A 21408-nucleotide genomic window follows, 5' to 3' on the forward strand; every position below is an offset into this window, starting at 1 on the left:
TGAGGACCGCGCTTCCCGGAGCCAGGGAATGGGTTCCGATCGCTCCAGCAGCTCTCCGCCCCTCACTCCTCCCCCGCCCGGTTAAGGCCAACGCTGCCCTCGGGAAGAGCCCCCCCCCTTTAAAAACAAACCCCAAAACTAAGCCCTAAAAACCTTGAATACACAAGCAAAATGCTTGCGCTTGGGGTTGGCAGGTGCAGCCAATGGCCCACCTGAGGCACTTGGTGAGATTCCCCATCCTTGGTGGGGCACCTGCCCTCCTCTTCTGAAACACAGATATACCCATGGACCTGCTCCCCCAAAATAAGTGTGGTTCCTGCCTTGCCCCTAAACACAGCTCCTGTCCAAAACACGGCAACCCCTCCCAGGACAAGCCAGATGAAGGCTCTGCAGCCTCCACTGCACAGCAGCGAGGCCACACAGGCGGCGGAGCAAAGGCACCATGCAGAGAAGGGTGTTGTCTTGCATATAGGCAACATTCCTCTTTCTTACAGAGAGCGGGATAGTAGGGGAAAAAGTCCAAAAAAACCACACTCAAAATGGAGGCAGGACAACACCCTATGTCCCTGAGCTGCCCCCCTCTCTTCCTCTCTCTCCTCCTCCTCCCATCCGAGGAGCTGGAACCCCTGCACAGCAGGAAAATGAAGGAGCAGCTCTTCCTGCTCAGCTAGCGGAGAACAGGCACAGAAGGAATTTGCGAAGTCACCAAGATTCATCATTTATTCACAGCAGGTGCCTCTGAAAAATCAGTGTCAAGAGTTTTACACATCCTATGAGAAAGAGGCCTCTCATCTGGATAATGCAGCGAAGCTTTAGGAGCAGCAATTTAGAAATAAATCAATACTAAAACTTGGTAGTTTACTGCCAGACAGGTCAGGCAACCAAAGGAGGAAAAACCCAAACCAACCACACCACCGCAGACACCAAAGCAGCAGGTGCCACTGTACAGGGAAGTTCACCACCTCTGCATCAGGCACAGCGCTGCTGTCAGGTGCTCAGGGCTGACCCCTCTCCTTCCCGTTCCTCCATGATTTGAGGACAGAAGCAAGCAAGAAAACACAAACCCCAGGCCCCGCCTCTGTTGAACTCAGTGCACACCCAAAGCAAGCAGTGTGGAAAGGTGCCATCTCGCTCCTCCTCAAGGCCAGATGCATGGGACTCGAGCAGCTCAAACCCAGGAACCAAAAGATCCCAAATCAGATTTCACATAGCTCTCGCTGTTCCAAGGCTGCAACTGCAGACATCAGCTCAGATTTATTTTTAGGTGCTCCAGCCTTGTGTCTTTTTTCCAGTTATTCTGATCAAACCCGTTCCTGGAACTTGAGAACAGGTTCGGCCGCACCACAGCACTTCCTGCGTGCAAGACGTCACTCCCAGCAAGGATGCCAGGGAAGGAAGAAATGACAGATGCTGGCATCACTTTATCATTTTCTACTTTATTACTTCAAATTAACAACCACGATAAAGCTCAAAAAAGTCCAATATTTACACAGGAAAAAAGTACAAAATCCCCCCCAAAGTTCTTCAGGTTTTTTTTTGTTTTTTTAAATTACAAAGTAATAAAAAGTTTTGCTCTTTAATTAAAAAAAAGAGAGAGACAGTAAGAGGGGTAAATAAATTAGGAAAAAAACAGGGAGAAAAAAAAGTGTTAAATAGAAAGGATAAAAACAAACAAAACAGAGACTAACCCCACCCTCCCCGCCCTGCCAACAACCCATCGGCTCCACACTACAGTGACAGTGTGTCTGCTACAGGCCATAGGTCGCAGTGGTGATCATTGTGTTTCAAAGGCCCAAGTGCCACAAAGCAGCTTGAGTATTCCTAAATTATATTTAAAAACAACTAAAGGGGGAGGGGGGGAGGGAGGAGGGAGACAGGTGGGAGAGGGCAGTAAGGGATTGTGCATGTACGGTGGATCTTACTCAGGGTTGCATGAGGGAAGGAGAGAGCAAGAGCCATCGCTCCCAAAGAACACCAAACTCCAGTTTCTGTGCGCCCCTCTCTTCTCCTCAAGTCCCACGCTCTCTCCGCAGGAATTAAAACAAGTTTTAATAAAAAAAAAAAATAGAAAAACACGCACAGCCAGACAAAAAAAACCCCCCGCCGCAGAGATGGGAAGTGAGTTCTCATCTCCCTGTATTTCAGCTCCAGCCTTCCCATCTGCCATGGGACCAGGTGCCTCTCCATAGAGATCCCTTGGTGCACAAGGGCCGCTCGGACCAGGGAAGTCTGGCACTTCTCCCGACAGCCAAAATAAAAAAGAACCGCAGAGAAGCCACCCAAGGAAAGGAAGCCCGAGTCAATGATTAGGCCGTTGCCACAATTCCCCTCACAGCTTAAAATTCATTTAATGCTTGAGAAAATAAATTCTGTTATAATAATAAAAATCAGACTTCCACCATCAAGTGTGGCTGGAATCTGATTCCCTCCTGGCCCAGAAGGCTCCTGAAAAACAAAACAAAATAAACCAAAACCCAACCAAAAAACCAAGCCCCCACCACGTCCCTGCCCTCAGAAAAAAAGGAGAGCAAAGTTAAAATTTATATGGCTAGAAACCATATGATTTGAAAATTAAAAATTAAAAAAAAAAAACAACCCACAACCAGAAGTTATTCAAGAAGAAGAAGGTGAAAAAATTATACAGAAACCAAAACCAGGAGCAGAGAGCCAGGAGAGGGAGCTGGGGGTAGCCAGTGGGGGCAACATTAGGGCCAGGGTGGGGCTGGGGGGGGCAGCGGAGGTGTTCCTGCACGGCTCCCACGTCATCAGCTTCTCGGAGTGGGGGACACAGGCGGCCCTCTCGGAAACGGCTCACGCCAGCGTGGGGGCACAGCTTGACTCCTCGTCGTTGGCAAAGAGAAATTCTGTCAGGTTTTTTTTTGTTGGGTTTTTTTGTATTTTTTATTTTTTTTTGTTTTTTTTTTTCTGGGTTTTTGTTTTTTAAAAGAAAAATACAGTGAAGACACTAGGGAAAAAAAAAGGAGAAAAAAAGAAGAGGACATTAGGAGAAAAGGCTTTTCTCAGCACTTCCAGTGCCAACTGGAGGGAAACAAATCAAATCAAATCAGCCCTTCCTTCTACACTCCTGCCACCCGTCGGGGTTACCTCGCCCAGCTCCTGTTTTTCCCTCTACAAGAGGCACTCGCTGGCTGTGCAAAGTCTCGCACACTTGATTATGTGCTCAGTGCTCTCCTCCCCAGCACTATCACGCTGCCAGAAAAGCATTCATTAGGAACTAACAAAACAGCTCCCCGGCCCAGCACCTTCTCCACCCTCTCTGCCCTCCTGAAGAAATAGAAGCTACTTTCACACCCAAGATAAACCACCCCCCTCAACATTTTGGCAGCCAACCTTACTCTTCTCTCTCAACCCAAAAACCCTCTTAAAGTAAGGGAAGGGGAAAGGAAATGCACCAATTCCCCCCAGCAACATCAAAGCACTAGCATGATCCCCAATGCCAGCAATTCCCTCCTTGGGGGATCTCAGGCAGGGGGACAGGCTCACCTAAGCAAACACTGGTCCAGTGGCAATTGCTCCTCACTTCCCAAGGTGATCAAATGGCACACTTGTCTACAAGAGAAGAGTAAGTGAGGGATGAGAGGAAGAAAAAGGACACCAAAACATGGGGGCTGTGCATTTCTCTTGGGACATCCTCCCTCCCAACAGTTTCTGTTCCACTTCTCCAAACCACTGTGGTCTGGAAGACAACCAGATGAAGGCTTACTCTGAGCAAAGCAGAGTTAAGACGACAGCACTGAGCACAGCTTCCAGAGAGTATGTAACTGGATAGCAAAGGCGTAACCTGGTAGCACACCTCTCACCACACCATAGAAGCTTCAGGCTCACGTCAGCTCCAGCAGATCTGCAGAACAGCTGTGGGACCCTTAGTCCTCCTGGGATGTGCAGGCCAAGGCCAAGGCCAAGAAGATGGCAGCAGGGACTCACCTGTGATGCTGAAATCCGTGACACTTCTTGCCGCCCTGTGAGGTCAGATGAGGAGACGTTGGCAGGAGCTCCTCGGTGTAACCTCATGCTGACCTTCCGCTCCCTGTCCACTCTGGAGATTGCTCTGGGGGATGTGTTTCCTGGCGGGGCAGAGAAACGAAAGACAACACCAGTCAATCGCTTCGGCTTGCAGCTAATAACAGGGGTGGCACCCTTCCCCAGCTGTCCCACCCCACTCACCGGACTGTTGGATTCGGGAGGTGGGGGTGGAGGCCATGGGCTCAGTGACATTGCGAAGCCGGTTGGCAGTGGCTCCAGCAGGCGGGCCGGGGGGCAGCGCTCGCGTGGCTGATCCCCGGAGTTGCCCCATCCTCTCTTCTCGCTCATGCTCTCGCCGCTCCCGGTCCATATCCTCGGGGTTTCGGGCTGCTCCCTGAGGAAGAGAGAAACCCCCATGCCGTGCATTGGCTGTCAGGCAGGAGAGACAGCAGCAGACCCAGACACAAAACACACAGAGCTCCATCCCCAAAACATGTTCTCCTACCACCATCATCCACTTCACCCAGAGAGGACCTAATTCTCTCCCACAAAGACACAGGGAAGAAAGCATATGGTACTACAGTTGTTATGGCAATCCATGCCTGTGTCCCACCTCCAAATACAGTTCACTCCAAAAAATTATCTCTACCTACCTACAGATCTATTGACACACATCTGTCCATCAGACACACTCACTCATACAGCAGCAGCTATACTTCCCAGTTAGCACCACAAAAACAACTCTGCTACCTGGTTCCCTTTCTCCAATTGCTCACCAGGGATAGGTACAAACGACAGGCAGTTTCCAAAATGACAAGCAGTTACCAACCTTACTCCCCCATCTCCACAATGCACTCCTCCATCCCTTTCCCCACCCACACTCACAAATTTAAGCATGTTCCAGTCAAAGACGTAGTCATAGGAGAAGCCTTGGCGGTGGAAGAGGTTGCGGAAGAGCTGCCGCAGGTACGAGTAGTCAGGTTTGTCATCAAACCTCAGTGAGCGGCAGAAGTTGAGGTATGTTGAAAACTCAGCTGGAGGGAGCAGAGAACAGTTGGTTGTTGAACACCACCCAGATTTCCTGGTCCCAACACAGCCTTTCAGCGGCCCACAAGAAGATCCTACCCCTATTTTTACCAGGGAGAATGCTCAAGCTTTTCTCTTTCTCTGCCTGCTTCTTCAAACAAGAGGTAGCAAGTTACAGAGCCTGCTGAAGGCAAGTAGAAATGCAGCCCTAAAGGACAGAGGTGAGCTTTGGGAAGGCAGGCCTACATGGTGTGAAGATGACCAATGCAGTTGAGAGCAGCAGCACAGATAGGAAGGGACAGGAACTGTGAAAGATTCGTTGTGCTCAGCTCAGACCAGACCAGAAATCCTCCTAGTCCAGCAGCCTGTCTTAAGCAGAGGCCAGAACTAGGGAGCTACAGCAGAGGAAGGGCAGGGCAAGCATGTCTGACACTTAGATTGGCATTATCCCAGTTCCCACCTATTTTCAGCTCAGGGAACTTCCTGATCTGGATGTGCTTTCTAATTATTTAATAACCCTCAGTGGATCTCTCTTCCATGCACTTGTCCAATGTCTCCTTCAACTCCTGTAAGCTTTAAGAACCCACATCACCTTCCAGGAAGGAACTCCACAAGTCTCCTACTGGCTGTGTGAACCACCACAGCATTTTGGGTTTGAAGCTGGCAGGAACCAGCTTTGTTTCTCTTTCAATACAGGAACTAGGGCCACCAAATAATCAGCTCCCATCCAAACTTCTGCAGACATAGTGAGAGTGTAGACTTCTGTCACCTCTCTAACCACCTCTTTTCCAGGTTCCAGCCCACTCACTTGTTGCTTGTATAGAAACCACCTCACATCTGATCACCCTTTACGCCCTTTCCTGGACCCTTTTCCAGTTCTACTGCATCCTTTCTGAAAGGGTGAGATGGACCAGAGCTGCACACTGCATGCAAGGTACAACTGAGCCATGGATTTATGCTCTATGTTTGTGCTTTTTTCTTTCCTAGTAATTCCTAACACCTCACCCACTTCACTGAGCGGCCACTAAGTGCAAAGTTGATGCTTTCACAGAAATGACTACTGTAACTGCAACAGCTCATTGATGAGCTGCACTGGTCACCTCAGAGCCCACTGTTCTGCATGTGACACAAAGACCAAGCTTTCTATTCTCCCTTTACATACATTACTCCACATTTACCTACAAAAAAACCTGCATTTGCCACTTCATTGCCTGGTCATTTCTAGGATTCATCACAGTTGGCCCTCATCCTCATTACCCAGAATAACTCAGGACCACCAGTACACCTTCTCACCTCACTGCCCACTCCCCTTCCAGACTGTTTCTGAGGTCCTAAAGATCCCTCTCAGCATTCTCATGCCCTTACTAACACAAGCCTCAACTCTCCACAAACACATTTCCCACTTCTGAATCAGAACTGTATCACCCCTGGTCTCTTATTATTCTCATCAGTGGTACCAGCAGCATGTCCTGTTCTGGGAGTACTGGGCATTGCCCTTCAGCAAGATTCCAAAAGGGTTCAGCAAGAGAGCAAGCCATGCATCAGAAAAGACAGCCATCAAGATGGGAACACTTACAAGGGTACCCTTTGCAGAGCACCTCGATGGGCGTTGACATCTTTTTCTCGCTGATCCTCTCGTACTTTTGGCGCTTGGTGGCAGCCTTGAGGCCCTGCCAGGGCAGCGAGCCCAGGTTGAAATACATGAGCACATAGCCCAGGCTCTCCAGGTCATCACGGCGACTTTGTTCTGTGGGGAAAAGTTACAAAGGGGCAAGGAATGAGTAGCAACCAAAACCGCTTTGGCAATCACACAGCTTTGGAGGTGAACACAGAACAAAACAAACAAACTCTCTCTCTTCTTTGGTAGGTTTCTATGGATAGACAAACTTGTAGAAGTCATTCCAGTACCAATTGCTGCAGGGCTGTTCATACTGCAAGAGTTAAAGTGCTCCTCTCCCCATACAGCCCAACACACTTGATAAATGACTAATTACTCTGACTACCTCCTCACTTGGACAGGGCTTCATTCACACAAGAACTCAACAGCTCAAGGAGTGCTGCAGCAACGCTGCCTACTTTGCTCTTCCCAGACCCAGAGGAAGGGCACCTACACTTCTCCACCCAGGATGATACTTCACCCTGGGGATTAGTCATGGCAAAGGTAGTCACCGAAAGACAAAGCTAACAGAGGTTAGTTAGGCCAACACAACCCTTTCAAACACATCTGCCAATTAACTTGCTGATATTCTTTACACAAGGCAGAAACAAGGAACTGTTGACCCCTTCTTGTGGTAAACAACTTTGCTGATAGTGTAGAGAAGCTTAAGATGTAATACTACACAAAGATCTTTCTGGGTTGGTGGCATTTTTCAAGCTGCAGAGGAAAAAGGCATGAATATGGAGGTATATTTCAAACTGAAGGTTCCCCTCCAAATGGGGAATGACTCTCTAATTGGCACCACTACCAACTCTACTCAGAACAAGGATTGTCTTTAATACACAATCCTAAGGGCTCACTTTTAGATGCTTGTTTATGAAAGAATACAAAAATTGTTTCCCCAAACAAAAACATTCCACACTGAACTTGCTCTCTGGAATGGCCAAGCCATTTTAAGTTGCAAGTCAGCTCAAGATGGAGTTAATGCAGAATCTCAGGAACTGAAAACGTTGACAGGTTAACTTATGAAACTCCTCCCAACTCCTCCAACATGCTTAAAAATTCATCTATAAATTCTGCCAAGAACCTCTTGCCCCTGTTCCTCTCCCAGATAAAATAAACACTACAAAGAAAATATTTTACATCTTGAGGAGAACAACAACTTATATAGATAACTGAAAGGCAAAGTACGGCTTGAGGGAGACCACAGGGGTAAAGACTAAAGAGATTCATATATTAGATTCATTTACTCCTACAGCACATTTTGCTGGGTTCAGTGTCACATCCTAGAAGACACTGCAGATTATGTATTGGTCTGTGGGTTAATTCTCAGTATCAGTTATGTGCTACCACCTGTAGATGATTACAGCTACCCCTTATGCTGCTGGCTGAGCTGAACCCTGATGAAGGAGTAGCTGCAGCAGGTCACAGATCTCAATGTCCAGATGTACCAACACAAGCTGTGGGTCACCACGTGCCTTTCTCCTCACGCATGCCTCTCATAACCTCGTGTTTTTGAGGACTAGGAGGCTTGGCAAATTAAAAATATTAGGGGAAAAAAACAAGCTCTGTGGTTGCGGAAGAAAAGGAGGGTGCCATCAATCCATAACTGAGAGAGCTCAGAAGTATGTGAAAAGGCATAAAAACACCATGTTCCAAGACAAGAGTAGAGGAGAAAGCAGACATGCAGACCCCAAAGTTTATTATTTGGAGCATGCACAGGTAACAGCATTTTTTGACCTCACTAGTGTACTGCCTCAAGTTGCTCACTTTAAAGGGGTTAATACTTCCTAATCTTATCAGGCTGCTGCCAAAGATAACTACCTGACTGGCTAGGAGATGCTAAGATGCTATGAAGGGAGAAGGGAAAAGAAACTCCCAGTTTTGCATTTAGCCTAAGGCTGAGATACGTGTACTCTCAGAGGGCTGCGATTACACACCATGCATACCAAATAAATAAAAACTAAACAATATTTGATAATGACCTACATCCTGACACTGTGGAAATGGGAGTCAGAATGCACATCCAGGGCCTGAAAGCACAGGTGACGAAGGTAACATCAACCCTGCAATTTGCCAGTCTTCGACTGTAGTCTCCAACTGTGGGTTCCTTGTCTGAAGCATGGGGGTACCACTCAGAGGAGTAGGGAAAAGCAGGGCAGAAACCACAGAAACCTACTGAATAGACAAACCAGCCTTTTAGAAAGAAATCAAGATTTTGCCTCCAAAACCTTCTTTAACTCCACACTGCTTCAGGTACGTTGGACTACACATCTCCATTTACGTGGAGCACAGCAGCTTTGAGCACAGCCACCAACCCCACCCAGAACATCAGGGGATGTTCTGCAATCCTATGTCTAGGTACAGTCCTAGTGATCTGGGGAAGGCCAGCATTGGAGACTTGAGGTTAGGGAGACTGGAATCAGTGGAGTATGCTACATGTCCTTACCGGAGGCAAGGAGAGGGGTTACAAAACCAAACTGGGCAGCTCGCTAGTATCCATTACATGCATGCAAATGCACCTTTAACCATGCCTTAACACAGCAATATGATCAAGGAAAAAATAACTGTAAGCAGGACATCCAATTACTAAAATGCTGAATGACAGATGTCTGTGTTGCGTCCTTGAAGTTCCATTTCTCAAGTACTTCTGGTCATTGCAGCCCACTAAAAAACTGCTGTAAGACTGAGATCCATGAGGAGCCTGAAGCACCAGTATTGGTTCACTGTTGTCAAGCTACCTCAAAACATTGTAGCTGCCTTTCAGCCATGACCCTAACTGCAAGATTCCGAATTAAATGATGGTGAAGAACAACAGTTCCTACATCTTGTTTCTTTGTTTCATCTTCAGTTACTATTACACAACCCCAGGCTATCTCCAATTTTTATTTCTCATCCACCAGCAGTCACAGGACACCAGGCAACATTAGACAGCAGAAGTGGAGTAATTAATTAGTTAGGAAAGAAAGTTCACCTCTACACACCAAAGGAACATTATTTAACAACACTACTTTCCACTTTTAGAAGCCTGACAATCGCTGCCTGACTCTCGCAGCACGCCTGGGACGCAGGCGAGAGATCTCGCATTACAGTTTGAGAAGAGAAACACAAGCAACCCAAATGCATGCCCAGAGCAACCCAGTCCAGAAGCAGGATCACAGTCATGACTTGTGACACCACATCATGCTTCCTCTCTCCATTTCATTTCAGCTTCTCAACTCTCCTACAAGAGATGGGGGGCCACTGCCTTTATGAGACACTCATCCTTTCCTCCCTCACTCAACAAAACCCCTTCCAACATAAAACACAAGGTTACCTTCCCACAAAACCCAGCACAAGACCCCAAAACCCAACCCACTCTGTAATCTGGTGCCAGTTTCATCCCGCTGCCAGGGAGGCTCCCAGTCAACCCACACCCTCCCTCCCTTCCCAAAGCAGGGTCCTCAGAAGGAGCCGAGTCAGGGGTGAGCAGCAGGATGCTGAGTTAACCTGAGGAAGACATGCTTGGGCAAAGACAGCAGACCGAGAACTGGTTGCCTTGCACATAGGGTACATGACAAAACTTGTTTCTTTGCAGCGTAAAGCACCTCCTTGTACCCTAGGACAGTGCTTCCCCCTACTCTGATCTTATCCAAAGCGATGCTGTTCCCATGCAGGACTCCCTAGAAATCAGCTTTCTTCACTGGGGCCAGCCCAACTGCAACGTCTTCCTCTCTACATATTCACATCTGATTTTGCACATGCCAGACTACAATCCCCTTTCTCTCCTCACTGCGTGGCAACGGTCTTTAAAAACCACCTGAAAATCTGGAATGGGTGACAGAAGGCAGGATGAGCAGAAGAACTTTATGCTCTGCACAGCCTATGCTGTTGCCATCTAGGACACACATCTTGGGAGGAACTGCCCCTCCACCCCCAGCCTCCTGCTATCCAGATAAGAGTCTACCAGGCTTCTTCCAAGACTGTCTCCTGGGCACCCCCGGGCATCTATTTCAGACTTTACAAGCTCCAAAGGGTGCAAAAGACTCTCATCCCTAGAGCATGTGAAAATTGACTGGAATGCGTGAACCAAAGCCTGCACAGTCCAGTGACTCCCCAGCAGCAAGTCTCCAGCTGTGGAAACCCTCTCCAATGTCGCCTCCTACTTTTCCCCCCCAGTGACTGGGTAAAGAATGCATTTCCTCCAGACATCGGAATGCCCAACCCTTAGTTTGCACATTTAAATAAAGGCATTTATTCATTTGCTATTCCCGTCACACGAATACCCCGGCACCTGGTTCCTTCCCTCTCCCTGAGCCACATTAATGAAACATTAAGACAAGAATTTTGTCTCTGAAAAGTCAAAAAAATTTCAGTGACAGTTCCCATGGCAACTCACAAATGTGTCTGTCCCACCCTGTGGCAAGGTTTTGAGAAACAGGAACTCCAGCTGCATCCCTGACACCCCCATCCCCTCTCCTTCGGGCAAGTCAAGTCACCTTTATGCCATTCAGGGGAACTATCTGCAATGTGGAGGCAATACACCCGAGACCTGTTGCACAGAGTAACTCATACCCAGACCTTACCAAAGCAAAGGGCGGGAAGGGAGCAGCGCCTGCGCGCTCACACCGCTGGCATATGAAGTTTGCCCTTGGATGAGCGTTCAGACGTTGTTTGTTCAACTTGATAAACAAGTCAAGCGCCAATAGTAAAGGGCTAAGTTGGGGTGGGATGAATAATAAAGTCCTTCAGGAAAAAAAACCCAACCCCACAACCAGACAATTAGCCTCTCGTGACCAGTTCAGACAGGGCAGGCCCACACAAAAGAATCAACAGACATAGCAGTGAGAATTATTTTGTGCATGTCTCCTTGTGGCAGTTACCATGGCTGTGGAAATCCTGACGGAGAATTCAATGGAGAGTCAGTTACATATAAGCAGGTCAAGCCAAAATACAGAAGACCAACTCGGAAAGCTCTATGAGAGCTATTTTTACTACATGGAAGAGGTCAGGAGGTCACAGCCCACTCTCAACACACAACACTCCCCATTTCGATATAAATAAAGTATTTTTCAGTCTATAGTTATGCAGTATTAAGCAAAGAAGACAGTGGGAAACTGCTTTATTTTCTGCAGGTCAAGTCTTGACTCCAGACTTCTGAGAAACCATCTGCAAGAGGGGAGAATGGGAAGCTTTCCCTAGGAAGAATGAGGACATGAAATTGTTCTGGAAGCTGTTAGTTTAAAAGATTTGAATTCTCTGTGCTGATTCTCAAATTCACAGCTTACACAACTTCAGAAGAAGGCCTCCCAGAGATACAAACTGAGAGGTGAGCACAGCAGCTCATTTCCCAGGTCTGCAGCAAGGCAGCTGCAGTGCTCCTGCTCCTTGGATTTACCAATCAGTAGTAGAACTAAGTCAGTCTGCTCAGAACAGACCCTATGGTAACTGTGAAACTCTCACACTGTGCACAGACAAAATTTAGCCCAAGCAGAGGGAAAAGGTCACACACCAGTATCTGGTCAGGGAGCAGAAGAGAGAAGTGCAAGGGGTTTTCACCTCTGGTCCTCATAGCAACCAGGTGTTGCAAATGGGGCTCACTCCCAGGACAAAGGTTTGGTTTGGATGACTATAGGAGGTTTTTAAGCACGGTGAGTACCAACCTGCACAAGGTTTTTATAAAACCTGGGATGATGGCCACCACCAGTGTAAGACCTGGCTCAGCGCTCTTTCCCAGCCTAGTTTTATCCCCACAGACACTAAGGGTCCTACCTCCCTAAAGCTGTCTCAGTCTCTCTCAGTGGTGAACAGGGCAGTGTGGTTCAGAGACACACACATATTTTGAAGGCCCATGGCAGCCAATCCTCAATCACAAAACCTAGATGTCCAGTAGGCAGTAGGAAACCTCCCTCCCCTCGTTTCAGCTTCTTGTACATTCCCAGCACATGGCTGTCCTCATCCTCAGTGGTGGCTACAAGAAGCATCACCAGATTGCAGTGGGCCTCCGTCCTCCGGCTCTGACAGCTACGGAATAATCACCAATGAAGGCACTCAGGAGTCAACAACAGACGTTTCAATTGCACATATCACTAAGGCTCAGTGCCTGCAAATGTCTCCTTTACACATCTGATCAGCCTGCAAAAATTGTGCAAGGCAGAGTTAGCAGCAGTAAAGTCAAGGAGGTCACAGCCTTGCTGCCAAAATAGGGCCCCACTGTAGAAAGCAGCGCACAAACACATAAAAGTAGACAATTTCTGCCTTCAGGAGCTCAGAGTGCCACAAAAGGCAGGAGAGGTAACACAGGCTCAAGAGTTGCTTGCCCACCATCTCAAGGCAGGTCAGCAGCAAAGCCAGGCACAGAACACAACCACCTACTCCCAAGGACTCACTGCCCTCCTGGAAAGCCCCACCAAGGGGCAAGAGCAGGCTCACCGATTCCCAGGTGGGTGTTGATAGAGGCATAACGGGCTGTGCCAGTCAAATTCTTGTTTTCCCGGTAAGGGATATGCTGGTGGGTCCGGGCGTCTCGGTACTTCTTGGCTAAACCAAAATCAATGATGTATACTAGGTTGCCTTTTTTGCCGAGGCCCATAAGGAAGTTGTCTGGCTTCACATCTCGGTGGATGAAGTTCTTGGAATGAATGTACTCAATGCGGCTGATCTGGAGGGGGACAATAAATAAACAGTCAGACAAGCGAGGAGGAAGTTCTTCATAACTTTGTCTGTTTAAGAAACAGCAGCCAAAAAAAAACCCAACCAATCAACCAGAAAGGTCCCCTATCCAGGACACCGGTCTGTCAGAGCAGGGAAAGGGACACTTAAAGAGAATATCAGAGGTGACAGCCAAGGAAAAAACACTCTCTGGAGGCAGAAGGATCTGGAGATGGAGATGAAATTCCCTCCTGCACACCAGTCCAGTCCCCAATCTGAGGAGGTCACCATTAGCACCACAAGGAAGGATGGGAAGAAAGACTGTATGGACTAAAACTTTAGGCTTCAGCATTGACACCAGTCAACTTTCAAACTTACCCAGGCTGAGAAAGGAGAGGGGTGTCCAGACCAGGGTCTTAAACCCAGGGCATGGGCAGTTGAGTCAAGACAGGTAGCAGTACCAATTGTTCAACACACAGGCAAGAGCATCTACACATGCAACACTAACACTGAGCGAACAGCAGGGGTAAGGAGAAGGGATGGAGATCAGGAAAAGCCAGCAATGCTTGATTCCAGATCTCCAGCTTAATCAAGAAATAGAAACCTGGCAGCCACTCACTGCTAAGTGAAAAAAAAAGCCTGGGGTATAGCAGTTCTTGAGCAGAGGGGACAGGAAGGAGAAAGAGGAAAAAATAAAAGGGGATGGGAAAGAAGAAAAGGCACAAATGCTTCAGAGGAAACTCACCATCTGGTCTGCCAGGAGCAGAACTGTCTTGAGACTAAATTTGCGGGAACAGAAGTTGAAGAGATCTTCCAGGCTGGGCCCCAAGAGCTCCATCACCATCACGTTGTAGTCCCCCTCCGCTCCACACCACTTAATGGAGGGGATACCCACTGGGGAAAGAGAAAAGATTAAGCCCACGGAACAGATGAAAACTGCTGCATCCCCGGCTGACAATATCCTATGTAACACCGTATCGTTTCCTTTCTAGGGCTCTCCAGAATAATTTCCATCTTCAACCACTCCCCCAGTCCCATCCTTTCCTCCCCATCTCACCTCCTCCCTGCATCATCTTGTAGAACTTGCTTTCAATGTGGAGCTGGGGATGCTTGGTTTTGACACATTCCAGTTTGATGGCCACCTCTTCACCAGTTGCAATATTGGCTCCTGCATAGAAATGAGGATGAAATGAAGATTGTGCAAGCTTCAGAAGCCAAACACTTTTAACAAGGCCTGTACAGATGCCAAAACCTTCAGATTTGCCCTGAAATTTATTCTCTGTGACAGAAATGAGATTCAGCCACTTCAACTTCACACACAGTCTCCAGCACTGCCATTTGCAAAGGCAAGACCAGACGAAGGCACATGAATAGGAAACCAGCTCTGATCCCGCAGACAGGCCAGAGCAACGTGTCAACTACCTCCTTATCTCAAAAAGCGCCAGACTTTGGGAGGTCAATCTGTACCTATCAGCAGTACCTAAGCTGAGAGGAAGTTTTAGCTGCCCCTGATCATACACCAAGCCCTGAACTCAAGCCAGCCCCTGAGGCAGTGATACGGAGCACCTCTTCCTGAGCAAAATTACCGGGTATCTCAGGTACATGGTTTCAACAGAGCCAATTAGTGCAGGAGGAGACATTGCTAACATTCCCAGCTACCTCTGTTTTCTGCACAGCCCTGACCTGCTCAGTACAGACAATTCCCAGTTCTCTAGCTTCTCTCTCTCCTGAGGGCTTTAATGGTATCTTTATCTTTCACCAACACGAAAACATTTGCTATATCCTAAAATCAAACCGTGAAGAAATAAACTGAATCTGGTACTGAATTAAGCTACTCAGATGCCTCCGTTGAAGGTACTGCTGGATAGTTTGGGATGACACAAAACTACCACCCCACACACTCCTTTCTGAAAACAACTGAGCTGCCAGCCACGAAAGCCAGCACTCTGGTCCCAGAGTGCACTGTCAAAGGAGGAACGGCCTGGCCTTCCCCTCATACTGGCAGAGATGATTCCAGATGTTTCACATCATCCTAAAATGGAAAGAACGATGATCTGTACGCAGGTCACGGGAATGACACTCAAGACTTGCTCCTGTCTCCCCCCGGCTCCCATGCCTGCCTCTCGCACACAGACAAGCCCTTCGTCATATCAGGGCCTATTAAAAACTGCACTTAAACACAAATCAGAGAGCAGCTCTGATCACGAGCAGCTTATGAACACAGCCATAAAACAAATTACTTCAGAACACGCATGTCAAACATGAGCTGGAGTCAAAGGTGATGTTTCGTAGATATCCCATAGCTAGTTTTGGTGGGTCTGGCTAATTGGTGCCTCCTGAACCCTGTGATAAGGCTTTCAGAGTCCACAAGGACAGATTTCTCCAACCCTCCTCTTTCATACACCACCTCCAGAGTCAAGGACCAAAAGGACACGTTCACAGAACTCGATCCTGTCTCCCCCTGGATCCTAAGGGCATCCATCTCCTGCTGAGGATCTCTGGCTTGTAGACAAAGTTAGCCAAGAGCTGCCTGCTAGCAAAAAAGATGTCATCTAGACACTACAGCATCAGGTCGGGACAGACAACCTGCTAGGTATTTGTGAGAGAGGAACAAAAACAATCGAGGCCTAGAGGGATTGATTTACGCAGAAAGATTAAAAGAGCTAAATGTGTAACACAGACAAGAGATACAACCAAGAAGGGTGGGGAGGAAGAATGGGACATGACAACAGTCTGCAAGCATTTGAAGGCTGTAAACACTAAGGAGGGAGAGGAATTATTTAGGGTGCTCTGAGGGAGGGGAAGGAGGAGCAATGGGATGAATTCAATCAGGCCTTTTACTGAAGAGCCAGGAGAAGTGAAAGGGAGCGATTCTGAGAGCTGGAGCTATTCATCCAATGATTACTTTTTGAACGATGCTGATGTTTTCCACCTAAAAACTGCTGGCGAGCAAAGCAAGTCTGTACATTCCCTTCACTCCACCACAGGTCCCTTCTTACAAGCACCGGGAAGTGCACGGAGGAAAAGAACAGGAAAAGGGGCCCAGATCACAGTAAGGACACAGCCCTATACCAGTATCTACCTTTTAAATCAGTGTTTAATCACTGACCCTCATTCAGCGTGGAAAGAGCCAGGACATCAAAGTAGATAGGAGCACTTTCTCCCCATCTCTTCCCCCTGCCTTTGCGAAGGCTTTCCTCCAAACGCTCTGCAGCAGCTCCCTTGCCCGTTCCCTGTGGGAATTCTCCCCTCTCCTGGTCCATCTGCTGACACACACGCAATGCTAAGTCTTGCTGACTTTTGGCAGCAGCAGCATTAGCATTTCCAATGGACTCTACTCCCCAAAGTTGAACAATGGAAAGATGAACGAGTTCTCCTCTCCACGTTACCCTGTGTGTTTAGGAAGATGACAATGCACTCACCTACCAGGCTGTCTGGAGGTGGGGAGTGTTATCAGTAAAGCAGGAAAAGGGAAAGGAGGGGAAGCATCAAGAATACTTAGATTCTGCAAAATGGGAAGATGCCATCCAAATTACCAGCATGGCTTTCAGCCCTACATTCTCCCTAGCCCAGACACAGGTAGTTAGGCTCTTAGAAAAAGAAGAAACAACCCTGTGGCCCAGAACAGCAAAAGTAGAACCAATTTGACCTAATGAGAGGAGATCTCCGACTGAATGCTTTTGGCTCACTCCCTCCCCAAACCCAAAAATGTCTTCAGGTTGCTCCCTCTACTGTTTTTTGGCTATAGATCTACGCAGACAGACTCTACCACAAGCAAGGAAGGAATTCACAGGCAGGAGCCTCTCTGATCCTTTGTTCCACACTTTAACCACCATCTTTTTTAAAGGCACAAGTACAAAAGCAACAGTTCTGCGCTCCCTCTCCAGCCTGGAAGGCGCCACATTTCAGACGAACACAGCAGAGCTTCAGCCACTCGAGAGACGTATGTAGGACTGACGATAATTCCTAACATCCACCCCCAGTCTCACTCCATTGTCGGGGCTGCACAAATTCAACTCATTCATCACGAGCCGCTTGAAACGGGGCCCCGGGGACAGAGGATGTCACCGGCTAAACAGGATCTTTTTCAGAGAGAGCGCCTTCCTGCATGTCTGATACAATAAACACCGCCCTCCCTGCGCCTCAGGCAAGCCAACAGGCATGTCCCCCCTCTCTCTCCTCACCACCCACTTCCCTCTCCTGGCAGGGGGGAAGAAAGGAGGGCGAGGAACAGATGGAAGAAGTCAGATAGGGCGAGAGAGAGTTAACAGGCCAGGAAACAAAGGGAAGGCACTCCCCTCCCAGCAAGGGAGGAGCCTGCCACCAGGAACTGTCCCCAGCCAGCGCAAGTCCCAGCATGCTTTGTCTGCCCCACCACCCCCAGCTCTTCTCCACAGCCAGCATCCCCTCCAGTGCATCCCGGCCACAAAGATTCCTCCCAAGTCCAGCAACCCTACCCAACACCTCTGACAAAGCATCTTTCCTTCAACAGCCCAAAGGTCTCGGAAATTCCTCTGCAAACTGGGTTTTGCTCTTCTGAGCATCTTTAGAGGCAAACAGGGTAGCCAATGCCCAGGGCAGTTGGATCTCACTTCCTATCCTGCTGAGCTAACGCTGGGGTAATTCCTCCATAGCACATCTATCCCCCAAGGTAGAACATGGAAGGAAGGCGTTGTGCTTTAAGCCCCAGCCAAGGATTAACAGGAGTCCATCCTTTGCGTGTGCCCATGTGGAAATTCAGGTTTCCTTCTGATAGAAAACCCACAGGCAAATCCCACAGAGCACAGCACGCAACACCCATTGATTACAGAGTGGGTGAAGGCACTAACATCCCAAGAGAGAAGCTGGGAACAAACCATACAGCCCATGGTCGCCTTCAGAGACAGACAAGGCTTGACTGTCTCTGCTGTCTCCACACTCTTATCCAGAGAGAAGTGCGAGGTGAATCTGCTGCAGGAGAGAAGTCCTTGTGAATGAGTCCCTCTGTCTGCAGAACAGACCGCAAGAGGACAGCGCGAGTCCTCCAGACGCGCCATCATAGAGTACATGCCCCATCCCTCCAGGCTGGGGAGTCGCCCAGGCTCCAAGAAGTCTCACTATCACTACTTCAAAACACCCTGGCTTGCACCTCCAGGAACATCACGAGGGCTTTGATACTGCGCTCAAGTAACTTGGTTGAACTCAGCAGCTGGAGGCATCCCCGCTGCGCTCACCACACCAGGGCACTGGGGCTCCCTCTGCCTCTCGTGTAGTTACAGGCATGGAGGGCACAACTCCTGCACCAGAGCCCAGGTGGACAACGTGTAACAGGGTGCAGAGGAATACAGCATCAGGCCTTTCCGTTCAGTACCTCCCTTCTTTCTTCACAAGTACCCCAGATGTTTTGCAAGATTTTGACCGCTTGCACTGTCCCAGAGAGGGTCTGGGAGGCTTCAAGCCCTGGCATATGTGGAAAATGCTGTGTCTGGGCTACCACTCCCCAGTCCTTAGCACCTGGGAATCAAAGGCATTGTCACCCAAGGCACTCAGTGGCTGGAGGGCCACAGAGGAATGACGTACAGGAGGAGGCTGCAGCAAAGGCAGCACACAGTGGAACTGTGATCCCAGAGCCATCATTTATCATTTTGTTCGTGCTCTGGATAAAGGTGGCAACAAAGCCTGTTACTGATGATTCCCGCAGGATACTTAATCAAGAGAGGCTGCCAACAACAATCAAGAGAGAATAATAAAGCAAGAGGGAACTGGAGATAAAAGCCAGAGGTAGAAAACAGAAGGCGATTTACAAACACTGGACAAAGTAATCCGAACGAGAGGTATTCAGCGAAAGGAACTCAGGGAGGGATGGGAAGACGTTGCAGAACCTACAGAGATCTCCTACAATACAGCTGACGGCGCACTAAGGCCAATTCTGCAACCTGATACAGCACTGGTAATAAGGGAAGCCAAGGAGATCCAAAGTGGTCTATGCAGGAGCATCACATTACAGATCACTCAAGGGGAGGCCTTTGCTGCCCAGCACTGGAAATGCCACACCTCAAATGCCGCGTGGGCTCCAAGCTGCTCAGCAGATGGACAAACTGGGAAAAACTGAAGGAGCCGCAAGAGTGAGGAGTGGTGGATGTACTGGGAAGCAAAATACAACTCAATGGAGCAAATTAACAATCAAGGAGCATATGAGGACCATCTGTAAGTACCTGAATGGTGCAAACACCAAGACGGAAGAGGGCAATCATTCTGCTGGCCTGCAGGACTACAGCTAAACAGGTAGTGTTGAGAACCAGATGACAAGTAAGGCCACATCAGCTCTCATGGAGTGATCTGTCAGGCTACTGGGTCTTCTCACTACTCCAGCCCCACATGGTTTGAGCCAATAAAAACATCAGGAGACAAAGCACCGGGGAACATATCTACATATCGTATCATGCTGGCTTGGAGGAACTTCTCCCCAAGTGACCTGCTGTGGTAACAGGAAACTCTGCATCTCAGGAGCTCTCTCCGTTGAGCTCCCAGCTCGGGTCATCCCAGACATTAACTCTAAATCCCATTACAGATCTCACAGATCCAGGCCCCAGGACTTTAACCAGGCCAGCCTCTATGACCTGTTGTATACCTCCTGGTCCCAGACTCTTCTGTCAGGTGCTGGACCACCTCTTCCACTACCAATCTTCCCAAAACTTCATTCCTTCCACCCTGAAGGAACAGGCATCTCCTCCCTTTCCACCACCCACTCTCTACAGAGTTCATACCCACACACACCCAAGCTCAAGAAAAGGAAGCGAGAGACTTGGAGTAGGGTGCATGACAAATATGCCCTGAAGAGTTCAAACATAAACCAGTCTGACCAAACACCACTGCCTCTCCAATACCTGCGAGGCAAAGCTGAGCTCATCTCACTTTCCTTGCCATCAGAAGACCAGCAGCAACAAGCAGTATTTCTTGAAGCTCTTTTTCTCTGCACCACCTCCAGCCTCACATGGTGCCCACAAATATCAACAGGCAAGAAAACCAACCCCAATACAATGACACAATGGAGCAGAACAACAACAACCTTGCAGGTGGAAGGACGGAGGCTCACACTCACCTAGGTAAATGTCTCCAAACGAACCACTGCCAATTTTTCTGCCCAGCCGGTATTTGTTCCCCACTCGAAGCTCCATGGTTCAGTCGTGCTGCGAAAAGAAGCACAGAAAGCACAGCGTTAGAGCAGAAACAGGAAGTGAATCATGTAAGACAAGAGAAGAGACCTCCCCACTTCACCCAGAGGCTGGGGACAGTTTTTAATCTCGAAAAACTTCACTTTCTACATGGCCTCTCATCACCTCTCCTGATCTCCTGGGCGTCCAGGGACAGCATGAGCTGCAGGAACATGTCCCTTTCAAGCATGTTTTTGAGTCTCCTTTATGGGAATGATGGAGGATTCAATCTCTTCCCCACCATTTTGTTGAGACTGGGGGGGACGGGGGGACAGGAAATCCGTCCTAGGAAAGTTTCAGTGGGTGATCACTTCACGCTACTGTGAAGAGAGGTGCTTCTTGTAACCTGCAGTACCTGACACAAGAAGGGACAGGCATAATAAACCCGACAAGAAGGAGCGCTCCCTGGCCCGGCTCTAGACCAGCACCTCGGTGGTGGTGAAGCACAGCACCCAAGGGCTGCGAGAGACAGACAGACAGACTGCCAGAAGCAAGCAACTCCATGGCCCCTGGGCGGGGGCCAGCACAGGGGACAGAGAGGAGACACCTCGCTGAACTGAGCACTGACTAGGAACAACACCATTTGCTTATCTCCACACACTTCTGCTGATGGGATCACAGCCTCCTTCGGTCAACCTGAGCCTCTCTGTCTGTTGCCTATCCAGGTGTGCCAGCTGTTTGTTTTTAGCAGCTCAGGCCTCTCCTCATCCCTTTACCTGAGGTGCTTAGCTAACCCTTTGACCTGCTACACCTCATCAACATGCCCAGGCTTGGCCTACTTACCTTCCACCGAAAACCACTTGGGTGGAAGGACCTCAGCCACAGAGTTTGTCATACCTGCCAATCTCAACTTCTGCTGCAAACACCCTGGCCAAACGCAGCTCCAGCAGTTCCCCCATTACCAGCCTCCTTCCCTCA

The 21408-nt window shown here is 48.7% G+C and overlaps 1 protein-coding gene across 1 annotated transcript; it reads right to left on the reverse strand.

Annotated features, from left to right (window-relative positions):
* Window positions 1-2907: 2907 nt before the first annotated feature.
* On the reverse strand, window positions 2908-20467 carry CSNK1E (casein kinase 1, epsilon). Its single transcript, XM_010182560.1, has 10 exons — window positions 20379-20467; window positions 14355-14465; window positions 14043-14191; window positions 13079-13307; window positions 6587-6757; window positions 4870-5018; window positions 4186-4378; window positions 3946-4085; window positions 3505-3570; window positions 2908-2965 (listed from the first exon to the last, which is right to left on the reverse strand). Exons 1-9 carry the CDS (start codon window positions 20452-20454, stop codon window positions 3538-3540), a joined length of 1251 nt encoding a protein of 416 aa, XP_010180862.1. The 5' UTR covers window positions 20455-20467; the 3' UTR covers window positions 2908-2965; window positions 3505-3537.
* Between the last annotated feature and the right edge of the window lie 941 nt (window positions 20468-21408).

The sequence above is a fragment of the Mesitornis unicolor genome, unplaced genomic scaffold, assembly GCF_000695765.1.
Source record: "Mesitornis unicolor isolate BGI_N332 unplaced genomic scaffold, ASM69576v1 scaffold39504, whole genome shotgun sequence".
In the NCBI taxonomy this organism is placed as follows: Eukaryota; Metazoa; Chordata; class Aves; order Mesitornithiformes; family Mesitornithidae; genus Mesitornis; species Mesitornis unicolor.

Coding starts and splice junctions, on each gene's coding strand:
- CSNK1E (XM_010182560.1), bottom strand. CDS start 20,454: ATGGAGCTTCGAGTGGGGAACAAATACCGGCTGGGCAGAAAAATTGGC. Junction 4,379..4,869: donor ACTGGAACATGCTTAAATTT/GTGAGTGTGGGT, acceptor TCTCTTCCTCAG/GGAGCAGCCCGAAACCCCGA. Junction 3,571..3,945: donor CACGGATTTCAGCATCACAG/GTGAGTCCCTGC, acceptor CTTCTCTTGTAG/ACAAGTGTGCCATTTGATCA.